The 22,236-nt window shown below is 41.4% G+C and overlaps 1 protein-coding gene across 2 annotated transcripts in view; it reads right to left on the reverse strand.

Annotated features, from left to right (window-relative positions):
• LOC106568424 (dopamine beta-hydroxylase (dopamine beta-monooxygenase)) overlaps positions 1-21,006 on the reverse strand; it is a 42,306-nt gene extending 21,300 nt beyond the window's left edge. The window contains exons 1-7 of one of the 2 annotated variants that reach the window (XM_014138744.2): positions 20,215-21,006; positions 13,798-13,944; positions 9,871-10,128; positions 8,817-8,993; positions 1,963-2,065; positions 1,230-1,396; positions 552-695 (exon numbers count right to left, since the gene is read on the reverse strand). In XM_014138744.2, the coding sequence (XP_013994219.1) occupies positions 552-695; positions 1,230-1,396; positions 1,963-2,065; positions 8,817-8,993; positions 9,871-10,128; positions 13,798-13,944; positions 20,215-20,574 (1,356 nt within the window). In that variant the 5' untranslated portion in view covers positions 20,575-21,006. Of the gene's footprint in view, positions 1-551; positions 696-1,229; positions 1,397-1,962; positions 2,066-8,816; positions 8,994-9,870; positions 10,129-13,797; positions 13,945-20,196 lie in introns of both variants that reach the window. The other variant, XM_014138743.2, reaches the window with a different exon arrangement.
• Positions 21,007-22,236: the final 1,230 nt, after the last annotated feature.

The raw sequence follows: 22,236 nt of genomic DNA on the forward strand, positions 1-22,236 counted from the left end.
TAGAGAAAGGATATGAATACAGGTCAGTTAGAGAAAGGATATGAATACAGGTCAGTTAGAGAAAGGATATGAATACAGATCAGTTAGAGAAAGGATATGAATACAGATCAGTTAGAGAAAGGATATGAATACAGGTCAGTTAGAGAAAGGATATGAATACAGGTCAGTTAGAGAAAGGATATGAATACAGATCAGTTAGAGAAAGGATATGAATACAGATCAGTTAGAGAAAGGATATGAATACAGATCAGTTAGAGAAAGGATATGAATACAGGTCAGTTAGAGAAAGGATATGAATACAGATCAGTTAGAGAAAGGATATGAATACAGATCAGTTAGAGAAAGGATATGAATACAGATCAGTTAGAGAAAGGATATGAATACAGGTCAAGGGAGAGTTGTGTTGTTCTGCAGCAGCAAACCAGGTGTGTGTGTCTTGCCTCACTGAACCTTGGAGAGTTTAGTAGTACCTTAACAGAGGAGAGTGAGAGAGAGCTCTGTGTGTGCGTGTGTGTTTGTTGGTGCATACAGTATGTACCCAGAGGGGTTACCTGATAGTGGGTGCTGAAATGCTTATCCTCCTGTACCACCTTCACCTCTCTTCCACCCCTCACCAGGACCGTCCTCACCCCTCTCCCCGCCAAGTGAGTGTGCAGCTGGGACGCAAAGATGTTGATCCCCCCTGGAGGAAGGGCCTGGTGGAGGTCATGAGAGGAATTGGACACATTAAGAAAGGTACATTTACGATATTCTAACTCCTGTCAGTTTCATTTGTACTGAGATATTGTACTGTAGTTCTAGCCATGTAAGTAGAAATATTATCTGATTACAATAAGACAAAGGGGGTCATTTATGCTCATGACAAGTATTACAATGCCTTACAACCACATGTTAGTGCATTATACCTGGGGGTTTTAAGTCAAATGTTACCAGCCTGGTTCCATTGTTATTGAAGGTCCAGGAGTGGTTCCAGTCCTGTATCTACAGTAGACATCCCTGAGGGATATTGTAACCTACCAACAGTCTGTCTATACATTTTCTAAGGATTTATATTACAAGGATATTGTACTAATAGTTTGTGTAAACGTTTTCTAAGGATTTATGTTAGAAGGATATTGTACTAACAGTTTGTGTGAACGTTTTCTAAGGATTTATGTTAGAAGGATATTGTACTAACAGTTTGTGTCAACGTTTTCTAAGGATTTATGTTAGAAGGATATTGTACTAACAGTCTGTGTACACTTGGACGTGCAGAATCCTGTGAGATGGAAGTTCTGTTCTCTGGGTGGTATGGCCATGACCGGGGTGTAGACCAGCCCAAGCTCCATGATGCCCGCGTCGTACCTCCTTAAGCTGGGGGTGTGGTAGAGACGCACCCCAGAGTTGTCCTTACGACCTGCATGGGGACACAGCACAACCAGAACCTGTCAGAGAGGAGGGGACACAGGAAGGAGGAGAGGTAGAGGGAGGGGCGGAGTCTTGAAGGAGGATGCGAGACTGAAGGGAGGTACGTGGGGGAAGAAAGGGGGTAGAGGGGGAAGGAAAGGGGAGATAGAAGGGGAGTAGGGGTGAGGGAAGAAGAGGAGTGGGGTAGGGGATAACAGATGAGAGAAGGATGGGGTTTAGGAAGAAGGGGTAGAGGGCGTGATGGATGACATAGGGAGGGGAGAGATGAAGACAGGTGTTGAATAGAAGGAAGATGGAAGAAGCAGGGGAGATATTGGGAGACTATAGAGCAGAGCTATACAACTGGTACTTCTGGTTTTCATTCTCTGCCTCCAATCAGGGAACACCGGGTGGGTGGACTGTTAACAATCAGTGGCAGTAATTGATCAATTTACCACCAGGTAGAAAATAAAACGAGCAGTACTACATTGCTGAGGACTGGTAATTGAATAGCCCAGCTCTAAGGTTCTCAGGGGTAGAATAGTATATAACTCTGTGATGGGCAGGTCGTTTTACCTGATATGAGGAGTGGGTTGTGGTAGTGTACCTCTAGGCGAAGGAACCTGGAAGACGCTGGTCCTCCTAGAGGCAGCCCTGCATCAGCTGGGTAGTAGAAAGACTACACACGCACACACACACAGGTGTGTTATTTTATCACTGAGCATCATGTTATTTTATCACTGAGCATCATGTTATTTTATCGTTGAACATCATGTTATTTTATCACTGAACATCATGTTATTTTATCACTGAACATCATGTTATTTTATCACTGAACATCATGTTATTTTATCACTGAACATCATGTTATTTTTATCACTGAACATCATGTTATTTTTGTCATTGAACATCATGCTATTTTTATCATTGAACATCACATTATTTTATCATTGTGAACATCACCTTATTTTATCACTGAACATCACATTATTTATCATTGCACATCACATTATTTATCATTGAACATCACATTATTTATCATTGAACATCACATTATTTATCATTGAACATCACATTATTTATCATTGAACATCACCTTATTTTTTATAATTTAACATCACATTATTTTTTATAATTTAACGTCACATTATTTTTTGTAATTTAACATCATGTTATTTTTATCACTGAACATCATGTTATTTTATCACTGAACATCATGTTATTTTATCACTGAACATCATGTTATTTTATCACTGAACATCATGTTATTTTATCACTGAACATCATGTTATTTTATCACTGAGCATCATGTTATTTTATCACTGAACATCATGTTATTTTATCACTGAACATCATGTTATTTTATCACTGAGCATCATGTTATTTTATCACTGAGCATCATGTTATTTTATCACTGAGCATCATGTTATTTTATCACTGAGCATCATGTTATTTTATCACTGAACATCATGTTATTTTATCACTGAACATCATGTTATTTTATCACTGAGCATCATGTTATTTTATCACTGAACATCATGTTATTTTATCACTGAGCATCATGTTATTTTATCACTGAGCATCATGTTATTTTATCACTGAGCATCATGTTATTTTATCACTGAGCATCATGTTATTTTATCGTTGAACATCATATTATTTTATCATTGAACATCATGTTATTTTATCACTGAACATCATGTTATTTTATCACTGAACATCATGTTATTTTATCACTGAGCATCATGTTATTTTATCACTGAGCATCATGTTATTTTATCACTGAGCATCATGTTATTTTATCACTGAGCATCATGTTATTTTAACGTTGAACATCATGTTATTTTATCGTTGAACATCATGTTATTTTATCACTGAACATCATGTTATTTTATCACTGAACATCATGTTTTTTTATCATTGAACATCATGTTATTTTATCACTGAACATCATGTTATTTTATCACTGAACATCATGTTATTTTATCGTTGAACATCATGTTATTTTATCACTGAACATCATGTTATTTTATCACTGAGCATCATGTTATTTTATCACTGAACATCATGTTATTGTATCATTGAACATCATGTTATTTTATCACTGAACATCATGTTATTTTATCACTGAGCATCATGTTATTTTATCACTGAACATCATGTTATTTTATCATTGAACATCATGTTATTTTTATCACTGAACATCATATTATTTTATCACTGAACATCATGTTATTTTTGTCACTGAACATCATGTTATTTTTATCACTGAACATCATGTTATTTTATCACTGAACATCATGTTATTTTTGTCACTGATCATCATGTTATTTTTATCACTGAACATCATGTTATTTTATCACTGAACATCATGTTATTTTTGTCACTGATCATCATGTTATTTTTATCACTGAACATCATGTTATTTTATCACTGAACATCACATTATTTTATCATTGAACATCACATACTTTTTTATCATTTAACGTCACATAATTTTTTTGAATTTAACATCACATTATTTTTTATCATTTAACGTCACATTATTTTTTGTAATTTAACATCATGTTATTTTTATCACTGAACATCATGCTATTTTATCACTGAACATCATATTATTTTATCACTGAACATCATGTTATTTTATCATTGAACATCACATAATTTTTTATCATTTAACGTCACATAATTTTTTTGAATTTAACATCACATTATTTTTTATAATTTAACGTCACATTATTTTTTGTAATTTAACATCATGTTATTTTTATCACTGAACATCATGCTATTTTATCACTGAACATCATGTTATTTTATCACTGAACATCATGTTATTTTATCGTTAAACATCATGTTATTTTTATCACTGAACATCATGTTATTTTATCACTGAACATCATGTTATTTTATCGTTGAACATCATATTATTTTATCACTGAACATCATGTTATTTTATCACTGGACATCATGTTATTTTATCACTGAACATCATATTATTTTATCATTGAACATCATGTTATTTTTATCACTGGACATCATGTTATTTTATCACTGAACATCATGTTATTTTATCACTGAACATCATATTATTTTATCACTGAGCATCATGTTATCTTATCACTGAGCATCATGTTATTTTATCACTGAACATCATGTTATTTTATCACTGGACATCATGTTATTTTATCATTGAACATCATGTTATTTTTATCACTGGACATCATGTTATTTTATCATTGAACATCATGTTATTTTATCACTGGACATCATGTTATTTTATCACTGAACATCATGTTATTTTATCACTGAACATCATGTTATTTTATCACTGAACATCATGTTATTTTATCACTGAACATCATGCTATTTTATCACTGAACATCATGTTATTTTATCACTGAACATCATGTTATTTTATCACTGAACATCATGTTATTTTATCACTGAACATCATGTTATTTTATCACTGAGCATCATGTTATTTTATCACTGAACATCATGTTATTTTATCACTGAACATCATGTTATTTTATCACTGAACATCATGTTATTTTATCACTGAGCATCATGTTATTTTATCACTGAGCATCATGTTATTTTATCACTGAGCATCATGTTATTTTATCACTGAACATCATGTTATTTTATCATTGGACATCATGTTATTTTATCACTGAACATCATGTTATTTTATCACTGAGCATCATGTTATTTTATCACTGAACATCATGTTATTTTATCATTGGACATGTGAATCATCCACCATAAAAGGAGTAGTTTCAGCCAACCCAGGAAGAAAATAGCTCTTATTGATCCAGAGAAGACTAAAACTGCACCGAGTTTGTTTCTCTCTATTTCTATCTTCTATAACCATCACTATATATCTCTATGGTGTATGTTCCCCTAACGTGTTCCGAGGATCTGTTCATAAAAGAGATAGACGATTAAACAAAAATACTTCTGGAGATAAAACTTATTGTCATATCAATCTTATTAGCATTCCGGAGAGGAGAGGAGAGGAGAGGAGAGGAGAGGAGAGGAGAGGAGACGAGAGGAGAGCTTGTGGATCTTTTCTCTCCCCCGGCCTGGCACCATCCCTAGGACTATTTTACATAACTGGTCTTTCTCTTCCTCCTCCTCCTCCTCCTCCACACTCTCCCCTATCTCTCTCTTCCCCCTGTCTTTCTTTTTCTCGCCTTCCTCCTCTTCTTTCGCCTCCCTTCTTTTATAATGCAAGATTTCCCTTTAGATGTGTGTGGGATCCAGAATGTGCTAAAACTGAACAGGCCTGTATATTTCCTAGCTAATCTCATCTCTCCAGCTCTGCTTCTACCCTCGCCACTCAGCAGAACACATGATTTCTGTTTTGTTTTCGCCGTCTGCTAATCCAATGGGAGGGCTCAGAGGCTTGGCACTAGGCACCAGTTCTCTGGCTGTGATGTGATTCTTATCCAGTAAGACATGTCTTCCTCTGCCTCACACATCCCAGAGTGTCACCACCACCTACATGAACACACACACAAACACACAGATTCACACACACACACTCACACACACACAGATTCACACACACACACACACACAGATTCACACACTCTCACACACACACACACACAAACACACAGATTCACACACACACTCACACACACACACAGAGTCACACACTCTCACACCCACACAAACACACAGATTCACACACACACACACACACACACAGATTCACACACTCTCACACACACTCTCACACACACTCACACACACACAAACACACTCACACTCATACACACACAACCACACACTCACACACACACACACACAAACACACACACACACAGATTCACACACACACTCTCACACACAGATTCACACACTCTCACACACACACACACACACACACACACAGATTCACACACTCTCACACACACTCTCACACACACTCACACACACACAAACACACTCACACACACACACACACACACACACACACACAACACACACACACACAGATTCACACACACACTCTCACACACAGATTCACACACTCTCACACACACACACACACACACACACACACAGATTCACACACTCTCTCACACACACACACACACACACACACACACACACACACACACACACACACACACACACACACACACACACACACACACACACACACACACACACACACACACACACACACACAGATTCACACACTCTCACACACACACATACACACAGATTCACACACTCACACACACACTCACGCACACAGATTCACACACACACACACACACACACACACACACACACACACACACACACACACAGATTCACACACTCTCTCACACACACACACACACACACACACACACACACACACACACTCACACACACACAAACACACAGAGGCACATACAAACACTCACAGACACACAAACACACGCTTCTCTCCTCTCATCTCCTCACCACCACACACCAGCTCCTCCAGAGACTGCTTCCCTGCTCTCATCAAAACATACTTCTATTGAACCAAACATGACATTATTCAGAGATAGCTATTTTCCTAGTAACATTCTCTGAGGCTTTTATGGTTTCTCTGAGTTTTTTCCTCAGTTTGTCTCTGTTTCTGTGGATCTCTAGTCTCTCAGACTTTACCACCCTGCCTCTCTACTACCTGGTTGAAACGTCTGTGTTCAATACCGAAAGAGTTGAACAGCAGGCTCTTACTGTTCAGGACTCTACTATGTTAACCAATTATGCCCTCAAAGTGGCAGTGTATCTACAGTGCCTTCAGAGAGTATTCACACCTCTTGACTTTCTCCACATCTTGTTGTGTTACAGCCTGAATTTAAAATGGACTAAATGTAGATGTTTTTGTCTCTGGCTTTAACACAATACCACATAATGTCAAAATGGAATGATGTTTTTAGAAATGTTTACAAATTAATTAAATATGAAAAGCTGAAATGTCTCGGGTCAATAACTATTCAACCCCTTCGTTATGGCAAGCCTACATAAGTTTAGGAGTAAGTTAAAGTCACATAATAAGTTGCATGGGCTCACTCTGTGCAATAATAGTGAACATCACAGATTCAACCACAAAGACCAGGGAGGTTTTCCAATGCCTCGCAAAGAAGTGCACCTATTGGTAGATGGGTAAAATGTAAAAAGCAGACACTGAATATCCCTTTGATTATGGTGAAGTTATTAATTACACTTTGGAGGGTGTATCAATGCACACAGTCACTACACAGATACAGGCGTCCTTCCTAACTCAGTTGCCGGAGAGACAGGAAACCGCTCAGGGATTTCACCATTAGAACAATGGTGACTTTAAATCAGTTACAGAGTTTAATGGCTGTGATAGGAGAAAACTGAGGATGGATCAGCAACATTTTAGTTACTCCTTAATAAGTAATCTGTTGTATTTGCCCCAAACATAACAGTTTGTATTCAGGACAAAAAGTTAATTGATTTGACACATTTTTTTGCAATATTACTTTTAGTGCCTTGTTGCAAACAGGATGCATGTTTTGGAATATTTGTATTCTGTAGAGGCTTCCTTCTTTTCACCCTGTCATTTAGGTTAGTATTGTGGAGTAACTCCATTGTTGTTGATCCATCCTCAGTGTTCTCCTATCACAGCCATTAAACTCTGTAACTGATTTAAAGTCACCATTGGCCTCATAGTGAAATCCCTGAGCAGTTTCCTTCCTCCGACAACTGAGTTAGGAAGTACGCCTTGATACACCCTCCAAAGTGTAATTAATAACTTCAACATGCTCAAAGGGATATTCAATGTCTGCTTTTTTTTTACCCATCTACCAATAGGTGCCCTTCTTTGCGAGGCATTGGAAAACCTCCCTGGTCTTTGTGAATGAATCTGTGTTTGAAGTTCACTGCTCGACTGAGGGACCTTACAGATAATTGTATGTGTGGGGTACAGAGATGAGGTAGTCATGAAAAAATAATGTGAAAGCACTATTATTGTCCATGCAACTTATTATGTGACTTGTTAAGCACATTTTTACTCCTGAATTTTTTTTAAGCTTGCCATAACAAAGGGGTTGAATAGTTATTGACCCAAGACATTTCAGCTTTTCATTTTTAATTCATTTGTAAACATTTCTAAAAACATCATTCCAGTTTGACATTATGTGGTATTGTGTTTAGGCCAGAGACAAAAAGCATCTACATTTAGTCCATTTTAAATTAAGGCTGTAACAACAAGATGTGGAGAAAGTCAAGGGGTGTGAATACTTTCTGAAGGCACTGTAAGCACTTGAAAAAAATGAATACTTTTTGAACCTAGTTCTGGTGTGTGTGTGTGTGTGTGTGTGTGTGTGTGTGTGTGTGTGTGTGTGTGTGTGTGTGTGTGTGTGTGTGTGTGTGTGTGTGTGTGTGTGTGTGTGTGTGTGTGTGTGTATTACCTTAGCCCCCATAGCCCAAGCCGCCAGGACATGGCGACAGTAGTTGAGGCTGGCGGGCTTCATCTTGGAGTCACAGGATCCGCTGTACTGTGGGACTGTACTCATCTCAGGAGAACACTCAAACACTTCCATGTGGTGCACTATGGCCTCGTTACCAGGGGTTACCACCGACTCATACTGGGGTGGGGGTGATGAAGAGGGAGGAGGATGAGGAGGGGGAGGAGGAGGAGGAGGAAAGAAGAGGTGGAAATTGATTGGTATTGACTCCGCTGTTTTGATTTTCAAACTCATTGCTATGCCCAAGGATTGGGTAGGGCTAAGCAATACGGTTGGGAGGGATATTGTCATATTGATTACATTTATACACTTATCCAAATCTATTCGAATGCCTAGGGGCCAGGGTTTGATGGAATTGGACTCGATGGTTCCATCCATAGAAATAGAATTACTGAGAATAATCCTAATAGAATTACTAAATGTCATTCCAATTCTATTGAATAACTAAATGTCATTCTAATTCTATTGAATAACTAAATGTCATTCTAAATCTATTGAATAACAAAATGTCATTCTAATTCTATTGAATAACTAAATGTCATTCTAAATCTATGGAATTACTAAATGTCATTCTAATTCTATGGAATTACTAAATGTCATTCTAATTCTATGGAATAACTAAATGTCATTCTAATTCTATGGAATAACTAAATGTCATTCTAATTCTATGGAATTACTAAACGTCATTCTAAATCTATGGAATTACTAAACGTCATTCTAATTCTATGGAATTACTAAACGTCATTCTAATTCTATGGAATTACTAAACGTCATTCTAATTCTATGGAATTACTAAACGTCATTCTAATACTATGGAATTACTAAACGTCATTCTAATTCTATGGAATTACTAAACGTCATTCTAATTCTATGGAATTACTAAACGTCATTCTAATTCTATGGAATTACTAAACGTCATTCTAATTCTATGGAACTACTAAACGTCATTCTAAATCTATGGTTCCATCATTGTATAGGACGAGGTTCAGTGGTTTACCATGACGATGTGGTTCTTGGGCATGTTGGGGGGCAGTTGGAAGATGTGGCACCAGTAGGTGGTCTCCTGGGTGGGGATGGTGATGTCAGGGGTCCGGACCTCCAGGGTCTGTACGTCTCGGGGCAGGGAGGGGGACGGGGTGTCTGGGCGCAGCAGGAGGGCCCTCTGCACTCCTGTCTCGATCTGGGACAGGTTGAGCTGCTGGAGAGAGCGGATTGGCTGATCCAACACTCCGTAGATCAGGTGAACGGTACCCTCCTGGCAATCAGAATCAAGCACAAAGTCTTTATTATTCTGCTCTTTACCTCTTTTCACCTGCTATACTGTTCTCTCTCTGTCTCTCTCTGTCTCTCTCTCTGTCTCTCTCTTTTCACCTGCTATACTGTTCTCTATCTCTGTCTCTCTCTCTGTCTCTCTCTCTGTCTCTCTCTCTGTCTCTCTCTCTGTCTCTCTCATTTTTCACCTGCTATACTGTTCTCCCTCTGTCTCTCTGTCTCACTCCCTATCTTTATTTATCTCTCACTCTCTGTCTCACTCCCTATCTTTATTTATCTCTCTTTCTATCTCCCTATCTTAATTTATCTCTCTCTCTCTCTCCCTCTCTCTCCCTATCTTTATTTATCTCCCCCCTCTCTCTCTTCCTATCTTTATTCATCTCTCTCTCTGTCTCTCTCTCACTCCCTATCTTTATTTATCTCTCTCTCTATCTCCCTATCTTTATTTCTCTCTCACTCTCTGTCTCACTCCCTATCTTTATTTATCTCTCTCTCTATCTCCCTATCTTTATTTCTCTCTCACTCTCTGTCTCACTCCCTATCTTTATTTATATGTCACTCTCTGTCTCACTCCCTATATTTATTTATCTCTCACTATCTCCCTATCTTTATTTTACTCTCACTCTCTGTCTCACTCCTTATTTTTATTAATCTCTCTCTGTCTTACTCCCTATCTTTATTTCTCTCCCTCTTTATTTCTCTCTCCCTATCATTATTTCTCTATTTCTTTCTCTCTCTCTCTCTCTCTCTCTCTCTCTCTCTCTATCTTTATTTATCTCCCCTCTCTCTCTCTTTCTCTCGCTCTATCTTTATTTATCTCCCCTCTCTCTCTTTCTCTATCTTTATTTATCTCCCCCCTCTCTCTCTCTCTTTCTCTCTCTCTCACTTTCTCTCTCTCTCTCTCTCTCTCTCTCTCTCTCTTTCTCTCTCCCCCATCTTTATTCATTTATCTCTCTCTCTCCCTATCTTTATTTATCTCCCCCTCTCTCTCTCTATCTTTATTTATCTCCCTCTCTATCTCTCTCTCTCTCTCTTTCTCCCCTCTTTCTTTCTCCGTCTCTCTCTCAATTCAATTCAAGGGGCTTTATTGGCATGGGAAACATATGTTAACATTGCCAAAGCAAGTGAAGTAGATAATATACAAAAGTGAAATAAACAATAAAAATGAACAGTAAACATTACACTCACAGAAGTTCCAAAAGAATAAAGACATTACAAATGTCATATTATGTATATATACAGTGTTGTAAGGATGTACAAATGATTAAAGTACAAAAGGGAAAATAAATATGGGTTGTATTTACAATGGTGTTTGTTCTTCACTGGTTGACCTTTTCTTGCGGCAACAGGTCACAAATCTTGCTACTGTGGTATTTCACCCAGTAGATATGGGAGTTTATCAAAATCGGGTTTGTTTTTGAATTTTTGTGGATTTGTGTAATCTGAAGGAAATATGTGTCTCTAATATGGTCATACATTGGGCAGGAGGTTATGAAGTTCAGTTTCCACCTCATTTTGTGGGCAGTGTGCACATATCCTGTCTTCTCTTGAGAGCCAGGTCTGCCTTTCTCAATAGCAAGGCTATGCTCACTGAGTCTGTACATAGTCAAAGCTTTCCTTAAGTTTGGGTCAGTCACAGTGGTCAGGTATTCTGCCACTGTGTACTCTCTGTTCTCATGATTTGGGTCTAATTTTATTTCTGTCCTGGACCAGCTTGCTTATGGGACTCTTCTACAGGTTCATCTCTCTGTTGGTGATGGCTTTGTTATGGAAGGTTTGGGAATCGCTTCCTTTTAGGTGGTTGTAGAATTGAACGGCTCTTTTCTGGATTTTTATCATTATCAGGTATTGGCTTAATTCTGCTCTGCATGCATTATTTGGTGTTCATGGAGGATATTTTTGCAGAATTCTGCATGCAGAGTCTCAATTTGGTGTTTGTCCCATTTTGTGAATTCTTGGTTGGTGAGTGTATTCCAGACCTCACAACCATAAAGGGTAATGGGTTCTATAACTGAGTCAAGTATTTTTAGCCAGATCTTAATTGGTATGTTGAATATTATGTTCCTTTTAATGGCATAGAATGCCCTTCTTGCCTTGTCTCTCAGATTGTTCACAGCTTTGTGGAAGTTACCTGTGGCGCTCATGTTTAGGCAAATGTATGTATAGTTTTTGTGTGCTCTAGGGCAATGGTGTCTAGATGGAATTTGTATTTGTGGTCATGGCGACTGGACCTTTTTTGGAACAGCATTATTTTGGTCTTACTGAGATTTACTGTCAGGGCCCAGGTCTGGCAGAATCTGTGCAGAAGATCTAGGTGCTGCTGTAGGCCCTCCTTGGTTGGGGACAGAAGCACCAGATCATCAGAAAACAGTAGACATTTGACTTCAGATTCTAGTAAGGTGAGGCCGGGTGTTGCAGACTTTTCTACTGCCCTCGCCAATTCGCTGATATATAAGTTGAAGAGGGTGGGGCTTAAGCTGCATCCCTGTCTCAACCCCACGCCCCTGTGGGGGTTTTGCCTATTTTAACTGCACACTTGTTGTTTGTGTACATGGATTTTATAATGTTGCATGTTTTTCCTCCAACACCACTTTCCATCAATTTGTACAGCAGACCCTCATGCCAAATTGAGTCAAAGGCTTTTTTGAAATCAACAACGCATTTAGGGGCGGCAGGTAGCCTAGTGGTTAGAGCGTTGGACTAGTAACCGCAAGGTTGCAAAATCAAATCCCTGAGCTGACAAGTTGAAAATCTGTCATTCTGCCCCTGAACAAGGCAGTTAACCCACTGTTCCTAGGCCGTCATTATAAAGAAGAATTTGATCTTAACAGACTTGCCTAGTTAAATAAAGGTTAAAAAAATGACTTTGCCTCTGTTTTGGTTTGTTTGTTTGTTTGTCAATTAGGATGTGCAGGATTAATATGTGATCTGTCGTGCAATAATTTGGTAAAAAGACAATTTGACATTTGCTCAGTATATTGTTTTCACTGAGGAAATGTAGGAGTCTGCTGTTAATGATAATACAGAGGATTCACCCAAAGTTACTGTTGACGCATATCCCACAGTAGTTATTGGAGTCAAATTTGTCGCCACTTTTGTGGATTGGGGTGATCAGTCCTTGGTTCCACATATTGGGGAAGATGCCAGAGCTGAGGATGATGTTAAAGAGTTTAAGTATAGCCAATTGAAATTTGTGGTCTGTATATTTGATCATTTCATTGAGGATACCATCAACACCACAGGCCTTTTTGGGTTGGAGGGTTTTTATTTTGTCCTGTAGTTCATTCAATGTAATTGGATAATCCAGTTGGTTCTGGTAGTCTTTAATAGCTGATTCTAAGATTTGTAATTGATCATGTATATGTTTTTGCTGTTCTTTGTTATAAAGCCAAAAAGATTGGAGAAGTGGTTTACCCATACATCTATATTTGGATAGATAACTCTTCGTGTTGTTGTTTATTTAGTGTTTTCTAATTTTCCCAGAAGTGGTTAGAGTCTATGGATTCTTCCATCACATTGAGCTGATTTCTGACGTGCTGTTGCTTCTTTTTCCGTAGAGTATTTCTGAATTGTTTTAGTGATTCACTCCCTCTCTCTCGTTCACCCTCTCCCTCTGTGTGTCTCTCTCTCTCTGTCTCTCTCTGTCTCTCACCTCTATGATGTAATCTCTGGGGTCGCATGTGCTGAAGGGTCTCTTGAACAGCAGGGAGAATCCCTCAGGTGTCTGCCTGGTGTCCATCAGCTGGTAGTCCTGTTGGCTGTCCAGACTCACATGACCCTGACTGTCACTCCACGCATCCTGGAGTAACACACACAGAGAGAAACAAGCCTCACACCCATAGGTCCGAATACACACACACACACATGCATGCACGCACATACACACAAAGACAGATACTAGATCAATTTTATGGACAGCAATCCACATGCTGGGCAATTGCAATTAAAGAACCCTAGAGATCTCACAGCCACCCCAACCCTATGAGACAGCGATGCCAAGCAATGGCCAAGTGAGCGTGCAAGATGCATGTCCCAGGAGCAGGGGCGGAAATCCCGGGGAGGACGGGGGGGACACGACCCCCCCATCCTGGGAAAAATATGATTTGTCCCCCCCAATATATCACTGAAACATAACTATGTAATTTAAATAATATTAATAATACGCAATGAAAGCAATTGTGCTGATTATAGACACTTAATAGCGCGTTTTTAAGTTTCAAAAGATTGCGATCCCCCCACCCTTTGCCTCACAATGGTTTGATCCACTGCCAGTTCCTTAGTTGGCAAGGTAACAGAGGGGTGGTATCCACTGTCTGAAAGGCACTCAATGAACGTAACTGACGTGAGGTTAATCCAGTCAATCGCACACACACACTAGCTGAATATGCAGAGCTAGCGGGCAAATATTAACTATTAAGCTAGCTAGTAATTATTCCATTTATGTGGCCTCGTCAAAGATGGAATCTTTGCTATCGTCAATTTATTCCAAGATCAGCATGCAGATGATGTAAGTTAGTGCTTCAAAGTCCCTGTGATAAGGTTAGCGATAAACTGAAGTCCAAACTGAACAGAACTACACTCTCTTCTACCATTGTCTTAAATATATTTAATGGTCTCGTTGCAAAAGCTAAATTGTCGCAAGGGAACTTTTATTTATTTATTTTATTTCACCTTTATTTAACCCGGGTAGCAAAGAATTGGTGCTCGCTAGCTTTGCAAATTCAGCTATTGTTGGAAGCCAGCCAATATGAAACAAACTATTAAAATTACAAAAGGTTGCAGCATATGTTGTGTAAATGGTGAACTCATACAGCTGTCAACTCTTGTCATTTTAATCCGTTTCACATTTGCTAGCTACCTTTAAGATCGAAGCCCAAATAGAATGATAAAAGATAAGATGATAGAAGCCCATCTCCTACTGTAAATAACCTACACACTGTGTGTGTGTGTAGCCAGCCAGCCAGCCAGCCAGGTAGAAAAATGGCAGAAAAATAAAAGACGGACATCAGAGTATTTTTCAGTACACCAAAACGCAAAGTAAGAACCCTAGTAGCCTAATATCTCAAAGACTAGTTGATAAAATGTTCATAAGAAAGAAATGAAATTCTAATGGAAATGTTTCACAATGATGTCATTAGGCAGAGCAGGCAACAGATGGCACACAGACAGCAGAGTTGTGGACAGATATGCAGGGACAGACTGGCAGAGACAGGGAGTCTCGGGTAAGTTTGTTGAGTCTTTGTTTGGCAACATTATGAAAGGTTCTCAATTTTTTTGACTTGTAAAATAGGAACATAATTGGAAAATGCCATGAATACCCCCACTCTCAACTTAAACTGGTGACTGAGATTTGTAAGATTTGTTAAAGGCAATGGTATTGCTGTTGTGATTAGTTGTGTAGTTTTGGGTACCGGTAGTTAGGAATACGGCAAACACCTTATTTCTTTGGTTCCTCAATATACATTTACCATGTTACAATGTAGGCTATGTGTTACAGCACTACTTTTGGTGTCCCCCTCAGGAATTGCTCTTGAGAAAATTTCATGTAATTGTCCCCTCCAAAGTTGATATCAGATTTTCGCCCCTGAGTTACACGCCAGGAGCCAATGGTAACAACTGAATCTGTCTCCTCCAATCACGTCGTCCGCATGTAACATGCACCGAGAACCAGCCATCCAATACATGTTTGTTCCACCTTACATGATTGCTTGAGGTTGGGGCAGTGTAGCCACACATTTATTAAAAAGCCCAAATGAACCAGGGATGCTCCATGTGTCAGAGTTAGTTAGGCTCTGTGCACCTCAGACTCCATTTTGAAGCAGTTTCACTGTGCTGTTGTGACCAAAGTGGTCCTAGGATTTTAACAGAAGTTCTGAGTTATCTCTCTATCCTCATCCCTCATCCCTCTCTCCCCTTTCATCCCTCTCTCTCTCTCCACTCATCACTCCCTGTTGGACCTACTCCCTTGTACAGGGATTGGAGGGGCCGTTCAACATTAATTTGGAGAGAGGGCGCAGAAGGAAGATAGGCAGTTTTTCACAGAGAGTCAGGCAGGCAGAGAGTCAGGCAAACCAGGGACGGGTCCAGGCAGAGAATCAGGCAGACCAGGGACGGGTCCAGGCAGAGAGTCAGGCAAAACATGGACGGGTCCAGGCAGAGAGTCAGGCAGAGCAGGGACGGGTCCAGGCAGAGAATCAGGCAGACCAGGGACAGGTCCAGGCAGAGAATCAGGCAGACCAGGGCCGGGTCTTGGCAGAGAGTTAGGCAGACCAGGGACAGGTCTAGGCAGAGAGTTAGGCAGGCCAGGGACGGGTCCAGACAGAGAGTTAGGCAGACCAGGGACGGGTCCAGGCAGGGAATCAGGCAGACCAGGGACGGGTCTAGGCAGAGAGTTAGGCAGGCCAGGGACGGGTCCAGACAGAGAGTTAGGCAGACCAGGGACGGGTCCAGGCAGGGAATCAGGCAGACCAGGGACGGGTCCAGGCAGAAGCAGGAGGAGTGAAAAGGGATGTATAATGTATGTGTGCTGCAGATTAGTATCGAGAGAGAGAGAGAGAGAGAGAGAGAGAGAGAGAGAGAGAGAGAGAGAGAGAGAGAGAGAGAGAGAGAGAGAAAATATCTGTGATGGGCTGGCACACCGTTGTGACCTTTCTGCTCCCAACAGCCTTTCCCTAAGGGCAGTAGGCTGGGAAAGAGGATCTCATCCTACATAGACCGACAGTAGGCTGGGAAAGAGGATCTCATCCTACATAGACCGACAGTAGGCTGGGAAAGAGGATCTCATCCCACATAGACCGACAGTAGGCTGGGAAAGAGGATCTCATCCTACATAGACAGACAGTAGGCTGGGAAAGAGGATCTCATCCCACATAGACAGACAGTAGGCTGGGAAAGAGGATCTCATCCCACATAGACAGACAGTAGGCTGGGAAAGAGGATCTCATCCTACATAGACAGACAGTAGGCTGGGAAAGAGGATCTCATCCCACATAGACAGACAGTAGGCTGGGAAAGAGGATCTCATCCCACATAGACAGACAGTAGGCTGGGAAAGAGGATCTCATCCTACATAGACAGACAGTAGGCTGGGAAAGAGGATCTCATCCCACATAGACAGACAGTAGGCTGGGAAAGAGGATCTCATCCTACATAGACAGACAGTAGGCTGGGAAAGAGGATCTCATCCTACATAGACAGACAGTAGGCTGGGAAAGAGGATCTCATCCTACATAGACAGACAGTAGGCTGGGAAAGAGGATCTCATCCCACATAGACAGACAGTAGGCTGGGAAAGAGGATCTCATCCTACATAGACAGACAGTAGGCTGGGAAAGAGGATCTCATCCCACATAGACAGACAGTAGGCTGGGAAAGAGGATCTCATCCTACATAGACAGACAGTAGGCTGGGAAAGAGGATCTCATCCCACATAGACAGACAGTAGGCTGGGAAAGAGGATCTCATCCTACATAGACAGACAGTAGGCTGGGAAAGAGGATCTCATCCCACATAGACAGACAGTAGGCTGGGAAAGAGGATCTCATCCTACATAGACAGACAGTAGGCTGGGAAAGAGGATCTCATCCCACATAGACAGACAGTAGGCTGGGAAAGAGGATCTCATCCTACATAGACAGACAGTAGGCTGGGAAAGAGGATCTCATCCCACATAGACAGACAGTAGGCTGGGAAAGAGGATCTCATCCTACATAGACAGACAGTAGGCTGGGAAAGAGGATCTCATCCTACATAGACAGACAGTAGGCTGGGAAAGAGGATCTCATCCCACATAGACAGACAGTAGGCTGGGAAAGAGGATCTCATCCTACATAGACAGACAGTAGGCTGGGAAAGAGGATCTCATCCTACATAGACAGACAGTAGGCTGGGAAAGAGGATCTCATCCTACATAGACAGACAGTAGGCTGGGAAAGAGGATCTCATCCCACATAGACAGACAGTAGGCTGGGAAAGAGGATCTCATCCCACATAGACAGACAGTAGGCTGGGAAAGAGGATCTCATCCCACATAGACAGACAGTAGGCTGGGAAAGAGGATCTCATCCCACATAGACAGACAGTAGGCTGGGAAAGAGGATCTCATCCCACATAGACAGACAGTAGGCTGGGAAAGAGGATCTCATCCCACATAGACAGACAGTAGGCTGGGAAAGAGGATCTCATCCTACATAGACAGACAGTAGGCTGGGAAAGAGGATCTCATCCCACATAGACAGACAGTAGGCTGGGAAAGAGGATCTCATCCTACATAGACAGACAGTAGGCTGGGAAAGAGGATCTCATCCCACATAGACAGACAGTAGGCTGGGAAAGAGGATCTCATCCTACATAGACAGACAGTAGGCTGGGAAAGAGGATCTCATCCCACATAGACAGACAGTAGGCTGGGAAAGAGGATCTCATCCTACATAGACAGACAGTAGGCTGGGAAAGAGGATCTTATCCCACATAGACAGACAGTAGGCTGGGAAAGAGGATCTCATCCTACATAGACAGACAGTAGGCTGGGAAAGAGGATCTCATCCTACATAGACAGACAGTAGGCTGAGATCCTTCCTATTATAAGACTCCTGTCCTCACATGGAAAGTGAGATGTTCTTTTGAGAGCATTGCAAAATTTAGCAGACATTAAATGTTTATTTTGAGAAATGTTTATTTTCTCTTGGTGTGGGAAACTTCTAGATGATCGCAAGTCTGTACTAGTTTATTGTGTATACAGCATTTCCAGAAATTGGTTTTCACATGATGTCAACATTCATTTTTGTCCATGCAGTTTGGATCTATTAATTCTTAATCTTGTCAAAAGTTTGATATGCAACAAATGGCCATTTCAATGGCCTTATTTATTCTCTACTTTAGGATGATGTGGACACATCCTGCCTGGCAGTCTACCATCAACAGAACCAGCTCTTACATAAAGCAATATAACGGGTACCAGCAACAATGTGGCAGATTGGCGTGTTCCTTACTCAATCTTGTTCTGGGGGCAGCTCTGCCTCGAGGGCAGAAACAAATGGGATTGGTTAAATTTAGGCAAGTAATCCTAATTGGTTAAGGTTAGGCGTTGTGCTTTCTTTCTTTCACGCAATCATTCACATTTGTTCTGCCCTGGAGGCAGCATTGCACTCTGAATCAGATTGAATAAGGAAAACACCACTGAGCTACAGCATTATCCCTCCCATGTGGGAATGAAACCCTCAACCTTGGTAAACATCACACTCTCTAATGAACCTGCCAAGTCATTGGAACCACATTGAGCCACTGTCTCTCTTATACTAGCAGAAGCACCCCTTATTGAAAGCAACAGAACAGGACCCAAATGCTATTCCCTATATAGTACACTACTTCTGACCAGAACCCTGGTTAAAAATTGGTCACCTCATAGGAAATAGAATGCTATTTGGATGCAAACTAGGACTAGTGCCCTTCCCATCCCAAACTAGGACTAGTGCCCTTCCTTTCTATAACTAGAACTAGTACCCTTCCCATCCCAAACTAGGACTAGTGCCCTTCCTTTCTCCAAACTAGGACTAGTGCCCTTCCTTTCTCCAAACTAGGACTAGTACCCTTCCCATCCCAAACTAGGACTAGTGCCCTTCCTTTCTCCAAACTAGGACTGGTGCCCTTCCTTTCTCCAAACTAGGACTAGTGCCCTTCCTTTCTCCAAACTAGGACTAGTACCCTTCCCATCCCAAACTAGGACTAGTGTCCTTCCTTTCTCCAAACTAGGACTAGTGCCCTTCCTTTCTCCAAACTAGGACTGGTGCCCTTCCTTTCTCCAAACTAGGACTGGTGCCCTTCCTTTCTCCAAACTAGGACTGGTGCCCTTCCTTTCTCCAAACTAGGACTAGTACCCTTCTCATCCCAAACTAGGACTAGTGCCCTTCCTTTCTCCAAACTAGGACTGGTGCCCTTCCTTTCTCCAAACTAGAACTAGTACCCTTCCCATCCCAAACTAGGACTAGTGCCCTTCCTTTCTCCAAACTAGGACTGGTGCCCTTCCTTACCCCAAAGTAGGACTAGTACTTACAATATGCCACTTCCTTACCCCAAAGAAGGACTGGTGGCCGTCGTCCCAGAGGACCACCAGGTCAGCGTTGGTGAGCTCCCCGCGGTCGGACATCCCCAGGACCAGGCCATGTTTCATTTCGCTGCAGCGCACCTCCAGATAGAGCTCCTGGAGGGGGTAGGAGATGTTCCAAGAGAGCTGAAGGTGTCCACGTGGGTCCAGGGGCATGTGGTAGGGCAGCTGCACCGGGGTGGAGGTGGAGGTGGATCCTCCCCTGGAGGGGCTGGCAGCAGGATCTACCTGGTAGGAGGCTACCAGGATCACCACCAGGGTGGCTAAGACTGTCAGGTACATCAGAGTCACGTCCTGCAGCCTCAGGTCCTTGTTGAAGAGGCGCATACCGTGCAGAGACTATCGTCTGGGTTGGTGGGTTGATTAGTCGGTTGGTCAGTCAGCCGGTGTCAGTAGGATGGTGAGTTGGTTAGTTGGTTGTTTGGTCTGTTAGTCTCAGTGTAACTCAGTCCTCACAAATTGAAGTGCCTCTCTTTCTCTTGTCTACCAGTTGTAGTTGTTTTTTCACAGTAACGCTCTCTTCTCTTTCTCCTTATATCTCCAGGTGGTTCCTCATGCCAATGTCTCTAAGCCTGGTTAGTGGGTTATCCGTTTTTTTCACAGTATCCTGTCTTCTCAGTTCCTCATCTTTTTCTAACTAGTCTCTTTTTCTCTCGATTGAACGCCATCGAACACCGTCAGCTTTTTTTCTTTCTCTGTCCTGTCTCTTCTTGGTTGGTGTCTCTCCTTTGGCTTGTGTCTCTCTCTGTCTCTGGGACCTGTCTCATCCCTCTCACTCTCTTTCTAGTCTTTTAAAGGATATCCCATGTGACCCCTGACTCTTTATCTGGTTTAATGACATTATGTTTGTTGACCAAAATTCAATTGTTTTCATTAAGCCCTCGGGTCAAGCACGGTTTTCGACATCTGCCAGTCCATAATTGATCCTAATGGACCATGGACATTATCAATGGCAATCCAGACAGACTAACTGAGTTTTATTGCCTATTCAATCTCCTCTGGTTTTGGCCTCATAGGCCAATTGGGGATGTATGGCTGGATTTAAGGGAAGTCTGACGCTCAAACTCTGACCTTGGTTGCTATCTGTCTGATCAGGCAGCAGAACAGCCACAACATGTACGTGAGCCATTCTAGCACCGCATCACCTGACCAGTCAAAACTCCGGGAACTTTCGCCATGACAACTGCTTTGAGATTATGATCTGACGAAATAAAACACATTTTTTTTGTGATTTTAGTTTGTCGTGACATGATATCAAACCAGACTTTACAGCTCTCTGGTTAACTCTCATGTTCTTCTGCAGATGGTGCTTTCATTGCTTTTACTGTCTATTCAACAACAAATAGCACTGACAGAAAGGCCTGTAATAACGGAAACAGAAATATTCATAATTAATGAGGACATTTTTATGAATATGCCAATTTTAGTCCTTGTAGAGTAATTATTTTAATCTGGAGTAAGACACACACACACACACACACACACATTTTGCTATTTGTCCTTGTTGCTGAAAGCCAGTATCGTGCTATCGATCTCACCAGGTGTTGGTTTTCAAGGAACAAACAATCATCCTTCACCTGGCTTTCACCTGGCTTTTCACCTGGCTTTCACCTGGCTTTTCACCTGGCTTTCACCTGGCTTTTCACCTGGCTTTCACCTGGCTTTCAACTGGCTTTCACCTGGCTTTTCAACTGGCTTTTCACCTGGCTTTCACCTGGCTTTCACCTGGCTTTCACCTGGCTTTCAACTGGCTTTCACCTGGCTTTTCACCTGGCTTTCACCTGGCTTTCACCTGGCTTTCAACTGGCTTTCAACTGGCTTTCACCTGGCTTTCACCTGGCTTTCAACTGGCTTTCACCTGGCTTTCACCTGGCTTTCAACTGGCTTTCACCTGGCTTTCACCTGGCTTTCAACTGGCTTTCACCTGGCTTTCACCTGGCTTTTCAGGAAGCTAATTCAAACAGGTGGAGGCACAATGTCTCGGAAGTA

The sequence above is a fragment of the Salmo salar genome, chromosome ssa13 (assembly GCF_905237065.1).
Source record: "Salmo salar chromosome ssa13, Ssal_v3.1, whole genome shotgun sequence".
Classification (NCBI taxonomy): domain Eukaryota; kingdom Metazoa; phylum Chordata; class Actinopteri; order Salmoniformes; family Salmonidae; genus Salmo; species Salmo salar.